Source organism: Camelina sativa, chromosome 5, assembly GCF_030686135.1.
Source record: "Camelina sativa cultivar CO46 ecotype springtype chromosome 5, ASM3068613v1".
NCBI lineage: Eukaryota > Viridiplantae > Streptophyta > Magnoliopsida > Brassicales > Brassicaceae > Camelina > Camelina sativa.
In genome coordinates this window covers 11,132,604-11,148,606 of record NC_141884.1, presented here as the reverse complement: position 1 = coordinate 11,148,606, position 16,003 = coordinate 11,132,604, and the positions used below count along the sequence as shown (strand labels likewise).

At 36.4% G+C, this 16,003-nt stretch overlaps 2 protein-coding genes, 1 long non-coding RNA gene and 1 pseudogene across 9 annotated transcripts; all 4 read left to right on the top strand.

Moving 5' to 3' along the window:
- The first annotated feature begins 671 nt into the window (after positions 1–671).
- On the top strand, positions 672–1,061 carry LOC104789134 (uncharacterized). The gene has a single exon (XM_010514875.1). The coding sequence runs from the start codon at positions 672–674 to the stop codon at positions 1,059–1,061; it is 390 nt and encodes a 129-aa protein (XP_010513177.1).
- A 2,837-nt stretch (positions 1,062–3,898) lies between these two features.
- Positions 3,899–4,903, top strand: LOC104789132 (mavicyanin pseudogene; annotated as a pseudogene).
- A 5,551-nt stretch (positions 4,904–10,454) lies between these two features.
- Positions 10,455–11,066, top strand: LOC147943557 (uncharacterized). Its single transcript, XM_087512274.1, has one exon. It carries the CDS (start codon positions 10,455–10,457, stop codon positions 11,064–11,066), a length of 612 nt encoding a protein of 203 aa, XP_087368400.1.
- Positions 11,067–14,443: 3,377 nt separating this feature from the next.
- On the top strand, positions 14,444–16,003 carry LOC104786523 (uncharacterized). Of its 7 annotated transcripts, none has more exons than XR_015556681.1 (4): positions 14,462–14,763; positions 14,909–15,506; positions 15,686–15,763; positions 15,853–16,003. It is a non-coding gene; the product is annotated as an uncharacterized LOC104786523 (long non-coding RNA). The 7 variants fall into 7 exon arrangements; XR_015556684.1 differs by having other exon boundaries at positions 14,480–14,763; positions 15,388–15,506; XR_767540.3 differs by having other exon boundaries at positions 14,480–14,763; positions 15,606–15,763.

Sequence of the window (16,003 nt, the reverse complement as noted above, 5' to 3'; positions counted from 1 at the left end):
TAGTTAATTATATATCATGCGTTATAAAGTGACTATACCAAATTTCCTAAATTGCAATAAATATATTTTGTTTCCTTGAAATAACTCTGTTTCCTGTGTTTTCCTTAAAAAACAGGACGTTTAATATTTATTAATAAAAATTGAGTTTCTATTTTTATCTAGAAGCTATTAATATTTGTAATCTCTCATTAAATACAAAATATGATCAAACTAAAATTTCATTGTTATATAAAATGTTGTATGATACGCAAGACTTCTAATAATGTTTTACGTTTAGGTGTTTTAAAATAATAAACCTAAAAATAATTATAATATTATAAGATTGGATTTGAAAATATTATTTAGATTGTACTTGGGAGTTCTCAATTCTATTCTAGTAGGTTAGACAAAAAAGGATAATCAAACTAAAACACGATGCGCAAATCAGTTAAATATATTGTACTGTATCTATCTTTTTATATGGAAAAGGGAAATTAAAAAGGGGACTTTAACAAAAAGATCATCACTAGGAATTATCAAAATATAATAAACATATCAAAAGTGTCAACTTCCTAAAGGGAAAAGGATAAGGATTGTTTTAAACGAGAGCTCGGGTCTATATAAACAACATAGTGCTCTCTTAACTTCTCACCAACACAAAACTCAAAACTTCATAAAAAGTTGTTTCCACGATGTCACTGAAGTCACTCACAATGATTTCAAGCTGTCAATCTACTAAACCGATAACGAGATACCAGACCGGCTCTGATACCATCATTCTAACCAAACCGGGACTCCAACACTTCATATGCGGATCTCCTAGTCACTGCGACTTGGGACAGAAGCTTCAAATCCATGTCTTACCGGCCTCATTAGGACCCGTCGCTGTTCCGGTTCCTGGACCGGTCCGATCACCAAGCTCTTCTTCGTCACCTTCACCGTTGGCTGATTCACCGGTTAACAGTGCTCCACATCAGTATCAGATGGGACCGTCACCAGCTCCACTTAGCGCAGCTTCAAAGTCTAGTGTTTGGATTGGACTCTGCGTCCTTCCTATACTTTCTCTTTTCATATTAGTTTGATAGATTCTCAGCCGTTTGTCTTTTGGTTCTACTTCTTACTTTTATCAATTCGGTACGAACGTTTGAGATTATGACTTTTAAGTTTTTTTTTTGTTCCTTGAGTGGTTTTGTTTACTTCAACATAAATAGTGATACAATTCCCTTTTAACTTCCTTATGCTTACATAAATTACTATTTTTTGGTAAACAATTTTGATATTGCAGTTGCAAACTCGGTAAACAATTATATATCATGCGTTATAAAGAAAACAAAGTATTTATGAATGATGAAAAAATGGGCAATATAGATATTAGTCCGTAACAGTCTAACAAGCATGCCATACATTGCAACAAACTACATAGTTCTTATACTTAAGCACGCAAAAAAATTATTAGCTGATGTGAAGTCTATAGAATGAGGCAAGGGTAAAGTGGTTTTATCAATGTGATTGGTCTACTTAAAAGTCTTTATTCATTTCTAAGAATATAAACAATTAAGATAGTGAATTATCTATATCACTTGGGCTTGATTGGTTCTCCCGCAAACCACTTAGCTTTTCTATCACCCAAGGTACTAAGATTGATGATTATAATTCCAAATTAGATTAGAAGATATTTTCCAAGTAGATAATATTTATAAAAACTAATTAATAAGATAATATAATATTTTATTAAAATCCCAAAATTGCCTTGTAATGATAGGAACACGTCTCTCCAAAGGTACGCATTTGGACTTTAGAGTCTCTTCGACCGAGAAGATACAGTCAACAAGTTTTTTAGCTGATTGTCGCCCATGAAACTTGATAGAGAGCGGAAACTTAATTAACAGATGAGAACTCTAGATCTCTGGGAGAACTCGGATTCACGAATGGATCTTGCTTAGAACGCCAAGACTTGACGAAGAAGCAATAGGGATAGGGTCGAGATATCGACGTGGTTTTGCAAGTCTTCCTTGCAGGGCTTGAACACAAGCTCTTAGGGTTGAGAGTCCTCCTCTCTAGGCTTTAGGCAAAGTTATTTTAAAACTTATTTATTCAATAATCAATAGTTACATACAAAACAGTCTCACGACTCCTTAAATAAGAAGATCACAAAAGAAAACCCTAGGTTAATTAAGAAGCTAATCTAAATGTATAAAGTACGAAATCCAAAACGGAAAATAGTAAAGAGGCCTGATCACAACGAGACTCATGGGAGGCGTGATCAAAGCAAAGATGCGCTGCATCAAAACTCCGGAAGTCCAAGCTTTAACCCCTGCTCCCACTGCAAATCGTCATGCTGCCATGCTGGTCAACGATAGCGAAAGGATTGTCTCCAATATCAGATTCTTCTTGTGGCTGGACATTGACGTGCACAGGAAGATTACGTTGCAGGGCGAGAGCTTCCACCGCCTTTGCCAACTGCTGGATCTGTTCTTGTAGACGCGTGATTTCAGTGTCTGTCGCCACAGGTCAGGCCATGGCGTAGTGTTCCAAAGATGCTGAATATCGAAACATATTTACTTATAGGGTTCAAAATGTAGGGTTTTAGTCGATCTAATTAGACTTTGGAAACAAGTTTAGTTGCCACGAAGTTATACTAAACAATTAATCTCAATAAAAATACGTTGGTTGCAACGAGAATTTTTAGTGACTATACCAAATTTCCAAAATTGCAGTAAATATATTTCTTTTCTCTTTTTTTGTCAACCAGTAAATATATTTCTTTTGCTTGAAAGAACTCTGTTTTCTGTATTTTGGATAAGAACATAATTTATTTTATTATAACTAATACAATATTGATTTTCTTATATAAGTGATGATAATTAAACTATAGATTCAATAGGAAAGAGAGAGAATTTTTTTTTTAGAAAACACAAGGTTGGCTTATTCTTCTTCTTCTTCATTTTGGGTTTTAAGGTTTCCATATTTGACATGCATTGGCCAGTGCCATCATTATATTTTTGAGAATAGATTGATTTTGAGAATATTTGTTTTAGGGACAATAGATAATATTTTTTTTATCTTAGCTTTATATTAAAGTGTGAGTTAAATTTATATGATTAAATGGATTTTATTTGTGGTTTAATTGGAAATATTTTTTTCAGTTTTATATTAAAGTATGAGTTAAACTTATATGATTGAGTGTGTTTTAGTTGTGGTTTAATTGCATTTTTTCAGTTTTATATTAAATTGTGAGTTAAATGTATATGACAAAATGTGTTTTATTTATTGTTCAATAGGAAATTTTTTTTGTTTGTTTAAAAACTGAAAAAAATGAATATGAACAAATATGAAGTCAACATTTTAATGCATGACAATAATTTTGAATGTTTTGTTTGTTAACCTTAAATACAATCTAAAATTTGTTAAAAAGTAATATATGTGGTTTACCGACAGTTAAGATGTTTTAAAAAACTTGGTTATAGCCATTTGTAACCTATACACAAACTTTAATGCAAATTATAGGATTTTGAATATATAATTTTAAATTATTAATTTTTGTTTAATGAAATTAGATTATATTCAAAATTATAAAAATAAGGATGCGTGGACACATGTCAATTATGTTGAATGTCAAATATCACATTCTCATGCAAAGTTTTAGGAAAACCTTACTTTATTATATAAGATAGGAAATTGAATATATAATTTTAAATTATTAATTTTTGTTTAATGAAATTGGATTATATTCAAAATTATAAAAATAAGGATGACTGGATATATGTCAATTATGTAAAATGCCAAATATCACATTCTCATGCAAAATTTTTGGAAAACCTTACCTTATTATATAAGATATATTGTATATATCTTTTTATATGGAAAACGGCAATTAGAAAAGACCTTAACAAATACATCACTAGGAAATAGGAATTAGTCCAAAATATATTATATTTTGTGGTTAAGAAAACATATAAAACTTGTCAACCCAATTCCTAAAGAGAAAAGGATTGTTTTAAACTCTATATAAACAACATAGCGCTCTCTTAACTTCTCACCAACCCAAACTCAAAACTTCATAAAATCTCTTACAAAGTTGTTTTCTTTAATTGCTGGTTAATTCTCTTGTTTCGAACAACAATTCATCATGGCTTTGATCAAAAGCAACGTCTTCTTTACTTTGCTGATTCTTGTTGCACTTTTTGGAGGTGCCATTGGAAGAACCGTTCACAAAGTGGGTGACTCCAAAGGATGGACGATTAGCGTTGATTACGATGCATGGGCATCTTCAAAAACTTTTCATGTGGGAGACTCTTTGGTCTTCGAATACACTAAAGGTTCCCATGACGTCACTGAAGTCACTCACAATGATTTTCAGCTGTGTGAAACGTCTAACCCGCTAACAAAATATGAGACCGGGTCTGATACCATCGTTCTAACCAAGCCAGGACTCCAACAATTCATATGCGGAATTCCTAGTCACTGCGACTTTGGACAGAAGCTTCAAATCCATGTCTTACCGGCCTCATTAGGACCCATCGCTGCTCCGGTACCTGGACCGGTCCGATCACCAAGCTCTTCTTCGTCACGTTCACCGTTGGCTGATTCACCGGTTAAGAGTGCTCCACAGTATCAGATGGGACCGTCACCAGCTCCACTTAGCGCAGCTACAAAGTCTAGTGTTTGGATCGGACTCTGCGTCCTTCCTTTACTTTCTCTAATTTTCACATTAGTTTGATAGATTCACAGACGTTTTGTCTTTTGGCTTTTGGTTCAACTTCTTAGTTTTATCAGTTCCGTACGTACGTTTGAGACTATGAGTTTTAAGTTTTTTTTGTTCCTTGAGTGGTTTTGTTTACTTCAACATAGCAAGCGACACAATTTCTTTTTAACTTCCCTATGTTCACATAAATTTCTATTTTTTTGGTAAATAATTTTGATATTACGTACAATTACAAACTCGGCAAACAATTAGTTAATTATATATCATGCGTTATAAAGTGACTATACCAAATTTCCTAAATTGCAATAAATATATTTCGTTTCCTTGAGATAACTCTGTTTCCTGTGTTTTTCTGTAAAAACAGGACGTTTAATATTTATTAATAAAAATTGAGTTTCTATTTTTATCTAGAACTATTAATATTTGTAATCTCTCATTAAATACAAAATTTGATCAAACAAAGATTTCATTGTTATATAAAATGTTGTATGATACGCAAGACTTCTAATAATGTTTTACGTTTAGGTGTTTTAAAATAATAAACCTAAAAATAATTATAATATTATAAGATTGGATTTGAAAATATTATTTAGATAATATACTAACTTGAATATTTTCTTTACTATTTTAAATAGATATGTACTAGATTTGAACCTGTGCTAGAGCACGGGTTGAAATTTCTTTTATTTATATTATAATTTTAGAATAAAATATAATTTATATGATTGTTTTTAAAAGTTTTTTGGATAAAATATTATGCAAGAAAATTATATGCTAAATATGATAGCTTGAAAAAACATCTATTTTGTAAGTTTTATATTGTTAATTTTGTAATTTAATGTATGAGAAATGGTTATATTTGTTGTTTGTTTTTATTTTAATTTTTGAACATGTTTGGTGAAAGTGTTTTAATATGATTTATGCTTAAGTAAGATTTTATTTTTAACTGCACAGTAAGATCTCTTAAGTGTAATAAATTGCCAAGATTTTTTTTTTTAATGCCTAACAATAAATATTTTGTAACAATAAATGGAATACTAAAGATTTTATTTTGTAAATTGTATAAACCATTGGAATATTCTCTTTAAGAGAATTCTTTGGGATATTCTTAAGTGTATTCAAATTCATAGCCCACGGATTGACCAATTAATGTAAAACCTTTTTTGTAAGCAATCTATATTTAATCTATAACCTATTTTGTAACCAACTTATAAAAATTATATAGTCTACAAAAAAAGTTGTGTACTTTTGTTTTATTATATAGGGGATTATTAACTATATGTATAAAATATATATTTTGATCACGACAAAAAAAATACCTCGACCAAGTCTTTGATAAGAAAGGATCGATAACAATACAGTATTTTGATTTTGTTTGGATCTCAATTTTTGTTTTTTGGTTTTCGGTTCGGATTTGGAAGGAACAATAAAACTTACATCATTTTCAGTTTATCTTTTTAATCACATTATGTCTGTTTTAGCTTTTAATTAAGAAATTTAAGTTATGATTATCATGCAGGGTGTTAAGGCGGTGCCGACTTAGCTGATGATTTTCCTTTTACTTTATTCTGCAGTTTTCTATTTTTAACATTACAAATTGGTATTTTTCCTTTAATTTTAGCTATAGTATAATGGGAACTTTACAATTCTTAGAAGGGTTAGATCTTTGATTATTCTCTATATAAGAGAATCGGTTCTTTGAATGTAAAACAACTTTCATTGATTTAATAAAAAACAGAGCTTTAAAACTCTTTCTCTCTTGTCTTCGGCTAGAACAGAGGTTCTCAACGAGTTCAAGAATGCTTATTCGTTTGGGTATTCAGAGACTAAACAATCGAATTTGCTTTACTATCCTTGCGCTACTCCAGTTGGCATCAGATTCCAACACTTTGATTCCTCAATCAAGGTTTGGTCCTGTGTGTGTGTTCTTCCTTCGACGATGGCTCCCCGCAAACCTACGATTGAAGACCACCAAACTGAGTTCCGTGAAACCTTGGAGAACTTCACGAACAATTTGCACAATGCTCTTCAACACACCATCGAAGCTGCGTTGACGACGGTGTTTCAGAATCAACCAAGGGTTCGTCGTGAGAGACAAGCGGAAGTTGACAAGGACGACATGGATCTTCATGAAAACCTCTTCGCTGTTCCGGTACGTCAAGATGAACAACGTCAGCTCCGTCATCGTAACAACAACGACGACATCGTTGTCCACAACAACCATGGGTCTCATAGATGGGATTCTGGTTTTAAGTTGGATATTCCAGAATTTTCTGGCACGACCAAAGCTGAAGAATTTATCGATTGGCTCAACATTGTGGAAGAGGTGTTGGACTTTAAGAAGTTCCTGATGGTGATCGATTCTCGCTAGTGGCAAAAAGGTTCAAAGGTCGGGCCATGGCTATTGACCATGAACCATTCTAGACTTGGCCGTACGGTACGGACGTCCGTACAATCTTGTGATAAGGCCGAGCCTCTTAGGGACACAAGGAGAGGAGAAGGAACGAAGTCCATTAAAGCCCATCATGTGATCGAGAAGCTTCTATTAAAGCCGTTAGGGAGAAGAGAGAACCGATCACGTGTGGGCAAGTTGACTTAGGAGACGTCACTATCAAGCTTGGGAACGCTTCCCTCTCTCTCTTAATGTCTCTTTCACTTGTTTCTATTTTGGTAAGGAGGTCGCCCTAGTTGGCCTCCCTATTTAAACTTGTAGTCACATGTTGTAAAACACACACTTATGGAATCATATATTTTCTTATTCCCATTGCCGACTTTTCTCTATTTCTCATAACAAAGCTGGGTATTCACTATTAACATCTAGCTGGGTATTCACTATTAAATATCTTAGCACTGGAGAGATTAAGCGCTACAAAGCCCGCTTGGTCGCACGCGGCTTCACTCAAACCTATGGACTTGACTATACGGACACCTTTGCTCCGGTGGCCAAACTCCATACAGTCCGGGTCGTCTTGTCCTTGGCCACTAACCTCTCTTGGGAGCTCTGTCAAATGGACGTCAAGAACGCCTTTCTTCAGGGGGATCTGACCGAGGAAGTCTACATGCATCCTCCATCGGGTTTAAAGCACATTGTTGCTCCGGGTAAAGTTCTCCGGCTCCACAAGGCAATCTACGGTCTCAAGCAATCTCCAAGGGCGTGGTACCACAAGCTCAGCTCTACCCTACGCACGACTGGTTTCAAGCGCTCTGAGGCTGATCATACGCTGTTCACTCTCTGCACCAACGGTGGCCGAGTCGTCGTTCTCGTCTATGTCGATGACATTATTATCACCAGTGATGATAAGGAGGGTATTTGTACCACTAAGGCTCTTCTTAACTCTACTTTTGATATTAAAGATTTGGGTGAACTTAAATACTTCCTTGGGATAGAAATCTCTCGCTCTCCGGAGAGATTGTTTCTTTCTCAAAGGAAGTATACACTTGACCTTTTACATGAGACAGGTAAGATGGGAGCCAAACCGGTGTCGATGCCACTTGAGGAAGGTTACCAGGTCAAGCGAAAGGGGGAGAAGCCAACACCCGGTGCTCCAGTTAACAAGTCGCACGAGCCATATGAAAATGTGGGATGCTACCGTAGGTTGGTGGGCAAACTTATCTATCTCACGATCACGAGGCCGGACATATGCTATTTGGTCAACCAAGTTAGCCAACACATGAAGGCTCCAACGAACTTTGACTGGCAAACACTCGAGCGGATCCTATGTTATCTCAAGGGCAGTCCGGGGCGAGACATCTAGCTGGGAAAGAATGATAACACTGAACTTGTTGGTTACTGTGACAATGACTACGCGGGTGATACAATTGACAGGAGATCCACGACAGGGTATTGCACGTTCGTTGGAGGAAACCTAGTAACCTGGAAGTCGAAGAAACAAAAGGTTGTATCTCAATCAAGTGCCGAGTCGGAATATAGGGCTATGAAGAAGCTCACCAACGAGCTCACATGGCTCAAAGGTCTCCTCAAAGATCTCGGAGTGGAGTCTGAGCAACCAATCACCATGCCTTGTGACAATAAGGCGGCAATACACATAGCAACCAACTCGGTCTTCCATGAAAGAACCAAACATATCGAGGTAGATTGTCATAAAGTGCGAGAAAAGATCGAGGAAGGTGTAGTCCTACCTTGTTACACGCCAAGCAAGGATCAGTTAGCGGACATTTTCACGAAGGCCACTAGTCCTCAGATTTGCGAATATATCTCCAGCAAACTTGGGCTAGTAGATCCCACACATCCATGAGAAACTCCTCTAATCCGTGGGGATCATACTCTTTTCCTTAACTTGGTTTTGTCCCATGCGGTTTTCCAAGTTGAGGTTTTTAACGAGGTGATCCTTCACGGGTTCCAAGCTTAGCCGTTTCACTTGGCTAAGCTTGAGGGGGAGTATTGACCATGAACCATTCTAGACTTGGCCGTACGGTACGGACGTCCGTACAATCTTGTGATAAGGTCGAGCCTCTTAGGGACACAAGGAGAGGAGAAGGAACGAAGTCCATCAAAACCCATCATGTGATCGAGAAGCTTCTATTAGAGCCGTTAGGGAGAAGAGAGAACCGATCACGTGTGGGCAAGTTGACTTAGGAGACGTCACTATCAAGCTTGGGAACACTTCCCTCTCTCTCTTAATGTCTCTTTCACTTGTTTCTATTTTGGTAAGGAGGTCGCCCTAGTTGGCCTCCCTATTTAAACTTGTAGTCACATGTTGTAAAACACACACTTATGGAATCATATCTTTTCTTATTCTCATTGCCGACTTTTCTCTATTTCTCATTACTCTTTTCTTCATCACTCTCTTTCACTTAAATCCCAACAATGGCTTGGTGGACTCAGCTCAAAGAATCTCGTCGCAATTTCAGCAAATCAAAAATTGATTCTTGGGAGAAGATGAAGAAACATATGCGTCGTAGCTTTCTCCCGTATAACTATGAGCGGACATTATATACGAAGCTTCAAAATTTGCGTCAAGGCTCAAGAACAGTGGATGAATACGCCTCTGATTTTTTTGAGATGGTTGCTCGTACGACACTGGTCGAGACAGAGGAGCAGCTTGTCTCTCGTTTTCTTGGTGGACTTCGGACTCAACTCCAAATTCCTTTGCAACAGTTCAATCCCACTTCTGTTTCTGAAGCACATCAAAGAGCGTTGGGCATGAAGCTTCAATACAAGTCTCCTTGGACGTCTTCGTCGTCTTGGTCTCATTTATTGCCACAAGCTGCGAATGACACTGCTGTTGGAAGACACTGCTGTTGCTTCCAACACCGACCCTTCTTCATCGTCACGTTCTACGTTACCAAAGTCAACCTTTCCGTCAGATTCAATTGCTGCATCTCTCCAACCACGAACAGGTGCTTTGCGATGTTATAGTTGTGGTGAATCTGGTCATCGATAGACTGCTTGTCCCAACCAAAATCGACGAGGTTTGCTAGCCCACGATATAGAAGTTGCTGATGAACCTCAGTTTGATGATTCCGGTTCCGAGTCTCAAGATCAGATGGAGGAACTAATTTCTGGTGATACAGGTGTTAGTTTGGTTCTTCGTCGCAATTGTTTGCTACCAAAAGCTCTGAATGAATCATGGTTAAGGTCTGCATTATTTCGTTCTACCTGCACTATTAATGGGAAAATTTGCAAGCTGATTATCGGCTCTGGGAGCTGCACTAATGTTATTTCTCGTGAAGCAGTTCGTAAATTGGGCTTAAAACCAAACCACATCATTCTCCTTTCAAGCTTGCATGGTTAAACAATGGGAATGAAATGAACGTCTCGCGTCAAGCTTTGGTGACATTCTCTATCGGTTCTTACAAGGATGAGGTTGTTTGTGCTATATTGCCAATGGATGCTTGTCATATTTTATTAGGACGTCCTTGGCAGTTTGATCGGGATGTTCACCATAAAGGACGTACTAACTCTTATAGTTTCTCTTTTGAAGATCGCACCGTTATGTTTCTCCCTTCTAAAGAAGATATTGAGTCTTCACTTCCTTCTTGTGTGGCTGAGGATGCTATCACCACATCTAAAGGGTTGACATCTTTGTTGCTTGTTCCTAAAGCAACTTTTGAGTCGCAGTTATCTGAAACAGATACCGTGTGGGCTTTAGTGACAACTCCAACAACTCCGACCCCTAGCATGCAGTCTTCTGAACCTTCTTTGCCCTTCCAAGGTTTGCTACAAGAATTCAATGATGTTTTTCCCACTGATTTGCCTCGTGATTTACCACCATTACGTGACATCCAACATCGTATCGACTTCGTTCCAAATGTTGTACTCTCTAACCAACCCCATTACCGTATGAGTCCACAAGAACATGAGGATTTGCGTCGTCAAGTGGAAGATCTTTGGCTAAAGGGTATGTTCGTGAAAGTTTAAGTCCAATTGTGGTTCCGGCTTTGCTTATTCCAAAAATACGGTTCATGGAGAATGTGTGTTAATAGCCGCGTAATTAACAAAATCACGGTGCGTTATCGATTTCCGATTCCTTGTCTTGATGACTTACTTGATCAGATTGAACACGCTTCTATTTTTTCCAAGTTGGATTTAAAGAGTGGTTATCATCAAATTCGGATAAATCCTGGGGACGAATGGAAGACGGCTTTTAAAACTCGAGAGGGTCTCTTTGAATGGATGGTTATACCGTTTGGTCTCTCCAATGCTCCTAGTACGTTTATGCACGTGATGAATCAAGCCTTACGTCCCTTCATTGGTAAATTTGTTGTTGTCTATTTTAATGACATTTTGATTTTTAGCAATGATTTGGCCAGCCATTTATTACATCTAGCGGAGGTTCTTGGTGTTTTGAGGCGTGAAAATTTCTTTGCCACTCAACATAAATGTGTTTTTGGAGCACCGCAGGTTATGTTTTTAGGCTATCTTATCTCAGCCAAGGGATTAGAGATGGATCCAAGCAAAGTTGAGGCAATACGGTCGTGGCCTACACCAACAACTATAAATGATGTTCGAAGTTTCCATGGTTTAGCATCGTTTTATCGTCGCTTTGTTCATCACTTTAGTAATATTATAGCCCCGCTCACGGATTGTCTAAAGGGTTCTACCTTTGTGTGGTATGCTGAAGCAAATATTGCTTTTGAACTCATAAAAGAAAAGTTGACTTGAGCTCCAATATTGGCTTTACCAGATTTTTCTGTTGTCTTCGAGCTGCATTGTGATGCATGTAAATTTGGCATTGGGGTTGTTTTGAGTCAGCACGGACGTCCTGTTGAATGCTTTAGCGAGAAGATAGCTGGTTCTCGAGCCATCAAGCATTGGCGCCATTATCTTTTTCATCAAGAATTTATTCTCTACACGGACCATGATGCATTAAAACATTTGGGTAGTCAAGACAAGATTTCTGCACGTCATGCCTCCTGGATTGCCTTTTTACAGCACTTCACGTTTGTCATCAAGCACCAGTCGGGTCGTATGAACAAAGTAGCTGATGCATTGAATCATCGAAGTCATCTTCTAGCGACTTTGCAGGTTTTTGTTCCCGGGTTTGCTGTGTTGTGTGATTTATATCATAGTGACCCTTATTTTGGCCGGGTTTGGGCAGATTTACAAGCCGGGATTCGTTCAGAATTTGTTTTGCAAGATGGTTTCATATTTTGTTATCGTCGCTTGTGTGTGCCCGAGTGTATTTTACGACTACAACTCATTCGAGAATTTCATGAAGAGGGTCATGTTGGGCGGGACCAAACTCTACACTTGTTAACGAAGTCATATTTTTGGCCCACTTTACGTCGGGATGTCGCCCGTTTTGTCGAACGATGTGTGGTTTGTCAACGTTCTACGTCTAATAACGGTTTATATATATCATTGCCAATTCCGACACAACCATGGACGGATATAAGCATGGATTTTGTGTTAGGACTCCCTCGTACTCAACATGGCAATGATTCTATCTTTGTCATTGTGGATCGATTCTCTAAAATGGCACACTTTGTTCCTTGTAAGAAGACGACAGATGCTGTTCAAGTGGCTATATTATTTTTCCGAGAAACTTATCGTCTTCATGGTTTGCCGTTGTCGATTGTGTCTGATAGAGATTCACGGTTCTTGAGTCACTTTTGGCGTTCCCTTTGGCGTTTGTTGCGTACAAGTCTTGACATGAGCTTCGCTTATCATCCGCAAACAGATGGTCAGACAGAAGTTACAAATCGTTCTTTGGGAGATATGCTTCGTTGTTTGGTTGGTACCAACATTAAGTCGTGGGATACAGTGTTGTGTAAAACAGAGTTTGCTCACAACCATGCAGTTAATCGAAGTACTCATTTTAGCCCATTTCATGTTGTTTATGGCATCATTCCTCGAGGACCTCATGATCTTGGGGTTACTCCAGATGCTACTCGGGTACTTGAAACTAGTAGGCAATTGATGGAACGCACAGGTGTCGCTGTTGATCCATCTACTGGACTAATAATTATTATAAATGATAACAAAGAGACTTACAAAAATTCGATCATTCCACCAAGATGTTGACATAATTATTTGTCCAGTAGATGGATCAACAGCAACACCAGTGCGTTCCATCAGTTGCCTACTAGTTTGCCAAAGCTTATGCAAGTACTCGATTTTGCTCTTAATCTCACTATCCCAAACAACCTTCTCTCCAGTCAACTCAAATAATTTGTTTTCAACTCTTTTTTTACCAGCAACATTCGACATTCTACTAGAGTGGTCATTTGATCTTAGCTCCGTAATAACGAGTTCAAGCATAATTTGACAATGTCTTTCCTTCCACACATACTATAATATATACATACTCAATAATCATGTTTTGTTTTAATACAGTTCATCATATATGCATTGAATTTCAATAAAAATATATATATATATAAAACATAAATACCTTTCCTTCAGTGTTGATCCCTGTTGCAGCAGTCGATTTGCCTTTGTTTCTTGAAAGACCTCCACGCCGTGATGATTCACTTGTCTCAAGGGAACTTGCCATAATCCAAATATTTTCTAAAGATCAAAATCAGATACATAAATTAACAAAACCAAACACAAGACATAAGCAAAACATAAAGAATTCATGCTAAAAAATACTGTATGACTTTTTTTTAACCTTTAGATCTCTGTATCTTAGGTATTTTTTTCTATGGTTGATGGCTTCTTGTGCCGAAAACTATTTATAGTTGTATTTTATAAGACTTAAATTATTAAATAATTCATGAGATAATTATGAGATAGATCAAGATGAGTTAGAATTTGATATTGGATATGTACAATTGTTTAAAATATAAGTTGTAGAATTAGTTGAATCAAAAGGCAGACTTGTTTAGAGAAGTTTGACGTTATCATTATTACTAGGATTTAACCCGCGGTACACTGCGGGACAATATTTTTAATTTTAAAATTTTAAAATTTATCTTGTATTTATTTGTTATTTTATTATTATTTTATTAATTTTAAAAATATAAAATTTTACAGGTATTTGATATAAGTATTCAAAATATAGGATTTTTGTAGTGTTTTCAAGGTTTTAAGGTATATGTATAATCTAGTAATACATTTATTTCATGCTATAAAAGTGTTTTAAAAAAACAATTCCACTTAACTCCCTATATGGGATTAATGCCAACCCATCTCACCAAAATCAAAATAAGTTTTTGCATAAAAAATATTAATCAAAATAATTTTTTTTTATCAAGTTTAATTATGTTAATTGTTTTACCAAATTAGCATATTTTTATAGTTTATAATTTTCCATCACTACAAAAAAAGACGCTGGATAACGTCGGTATATTAACGTCAGTTGATAAACCGACTTAAAATTTTCGATTAGGAAGGAATTTTGCGTCACTTAAGAAACCGACATTTTGTTTTGTGTCATTTATCTAAAAGATTAAAAAAAATGATTTCTTCCATTAACATAATTTTATGAGCTTTCGATTGTTTCTCATCTCTTCCATTTACGAGTTCTTCGTCTAAGCTTCTCCTCGCTATGGTATATGGAGCTCTGATTTCAATCAATTTGGATTCAAGCTCAGAGGCGGAGAAGTAGATCTAAAATTGATGCTCTCTGTGACGGATCAAGCATCCTCTCATCTTGAATCCGCCAACTCAGGTATCGATTCTAACTTGGAACTTGATCGGAGATGTTCTTCGTTAGGTTTTCGAACATTGATTAGAATCGTGATAGTTTATGCGGAAAATTGAAATGTTAGTGTTTGAATGCATCGATCAATTTTGTTGGCTCTCAATTGGTACAGAGGAACTGGCCAGAGATTAAGTCACAGATTGACCTGATTCTAAGAGAAGCTTGGTTGCTCAATTTTCACTGTCAATATCGATTTAGAAAAAGGAGTTGATTTAAGCCAAGACTGCCTCAAGTTTTTGTTTTCCACGACTTCAATAAGTTGAGACTTGAGAGTATAATCTTTGAGGATCTTCAAGGAGCATCGTGGACTTGTTCCAATGTTTTAATTTGGTTGATTTACCCTCTAGTTTTGGCAATGATGTTTTTGGTTGCTCATCAAGAAGAGCAACTACGTATATGTTTTGTTTTACATGTCACAGGGGCATATGAGTTATAGCATAAGCTACAATAGGTGTGAATAACAAGAGATTGTAGCTTTTTCTTTAATCAAGATACTAGTATATGGTTTTGAGATTGTTTACAAAGTGTGAGAAGAGATTGCAGAATGTTAACTTAGGGCCTTAGACTGTTGGAGAATAAGTCAATTTTTAGTTTGGAAAAAGGTGTGGACGATTGATCAGGATTGGCAACTGATGCAAGAGGTAGAGATGTTACAGTTGGATTAGTACTACTTCCGGTTTCTTTTCCAAAATATGGTTGATCCTGAAGAGGTAATGGCTATTCCCTGTAGTAATCTTTAAACTGCCAAAATCTGAACAATTTATCTAGCCATTGGAGTTATATGATAAGTCTTTGGTTTTGTATTTCAGCTTCCTCTAAATGATGAACTGATTTTTTTGCTTGACTTCATTTGTTGAGCTGAATTTAGAATTATCTTGTGCAAGAGCAGGAAGGGAGATATAGAGGTTAACAACATGTTTCATCCAGCAGCATTTGACACTCTTCATCTATTGTATCAAACGACCATGTAAGAATCACATCACATCATTTTCATTATAGTATACTAATTAATTTTTATAATATTTATATAAGTCTGGTATTTGTATATGATTCCAGGCCAGAACAAAAGCAAATAACTGAAGAGGAGAATTGCGAGATACATGGATAATAAGATGGCATATGTGTGTAACTGTTAAAGTGACATTTATATTCTATGTAAAACAGATTTATTTAATTAAGGGAGCTTTTATTTGAGTTCTTTTTGAAA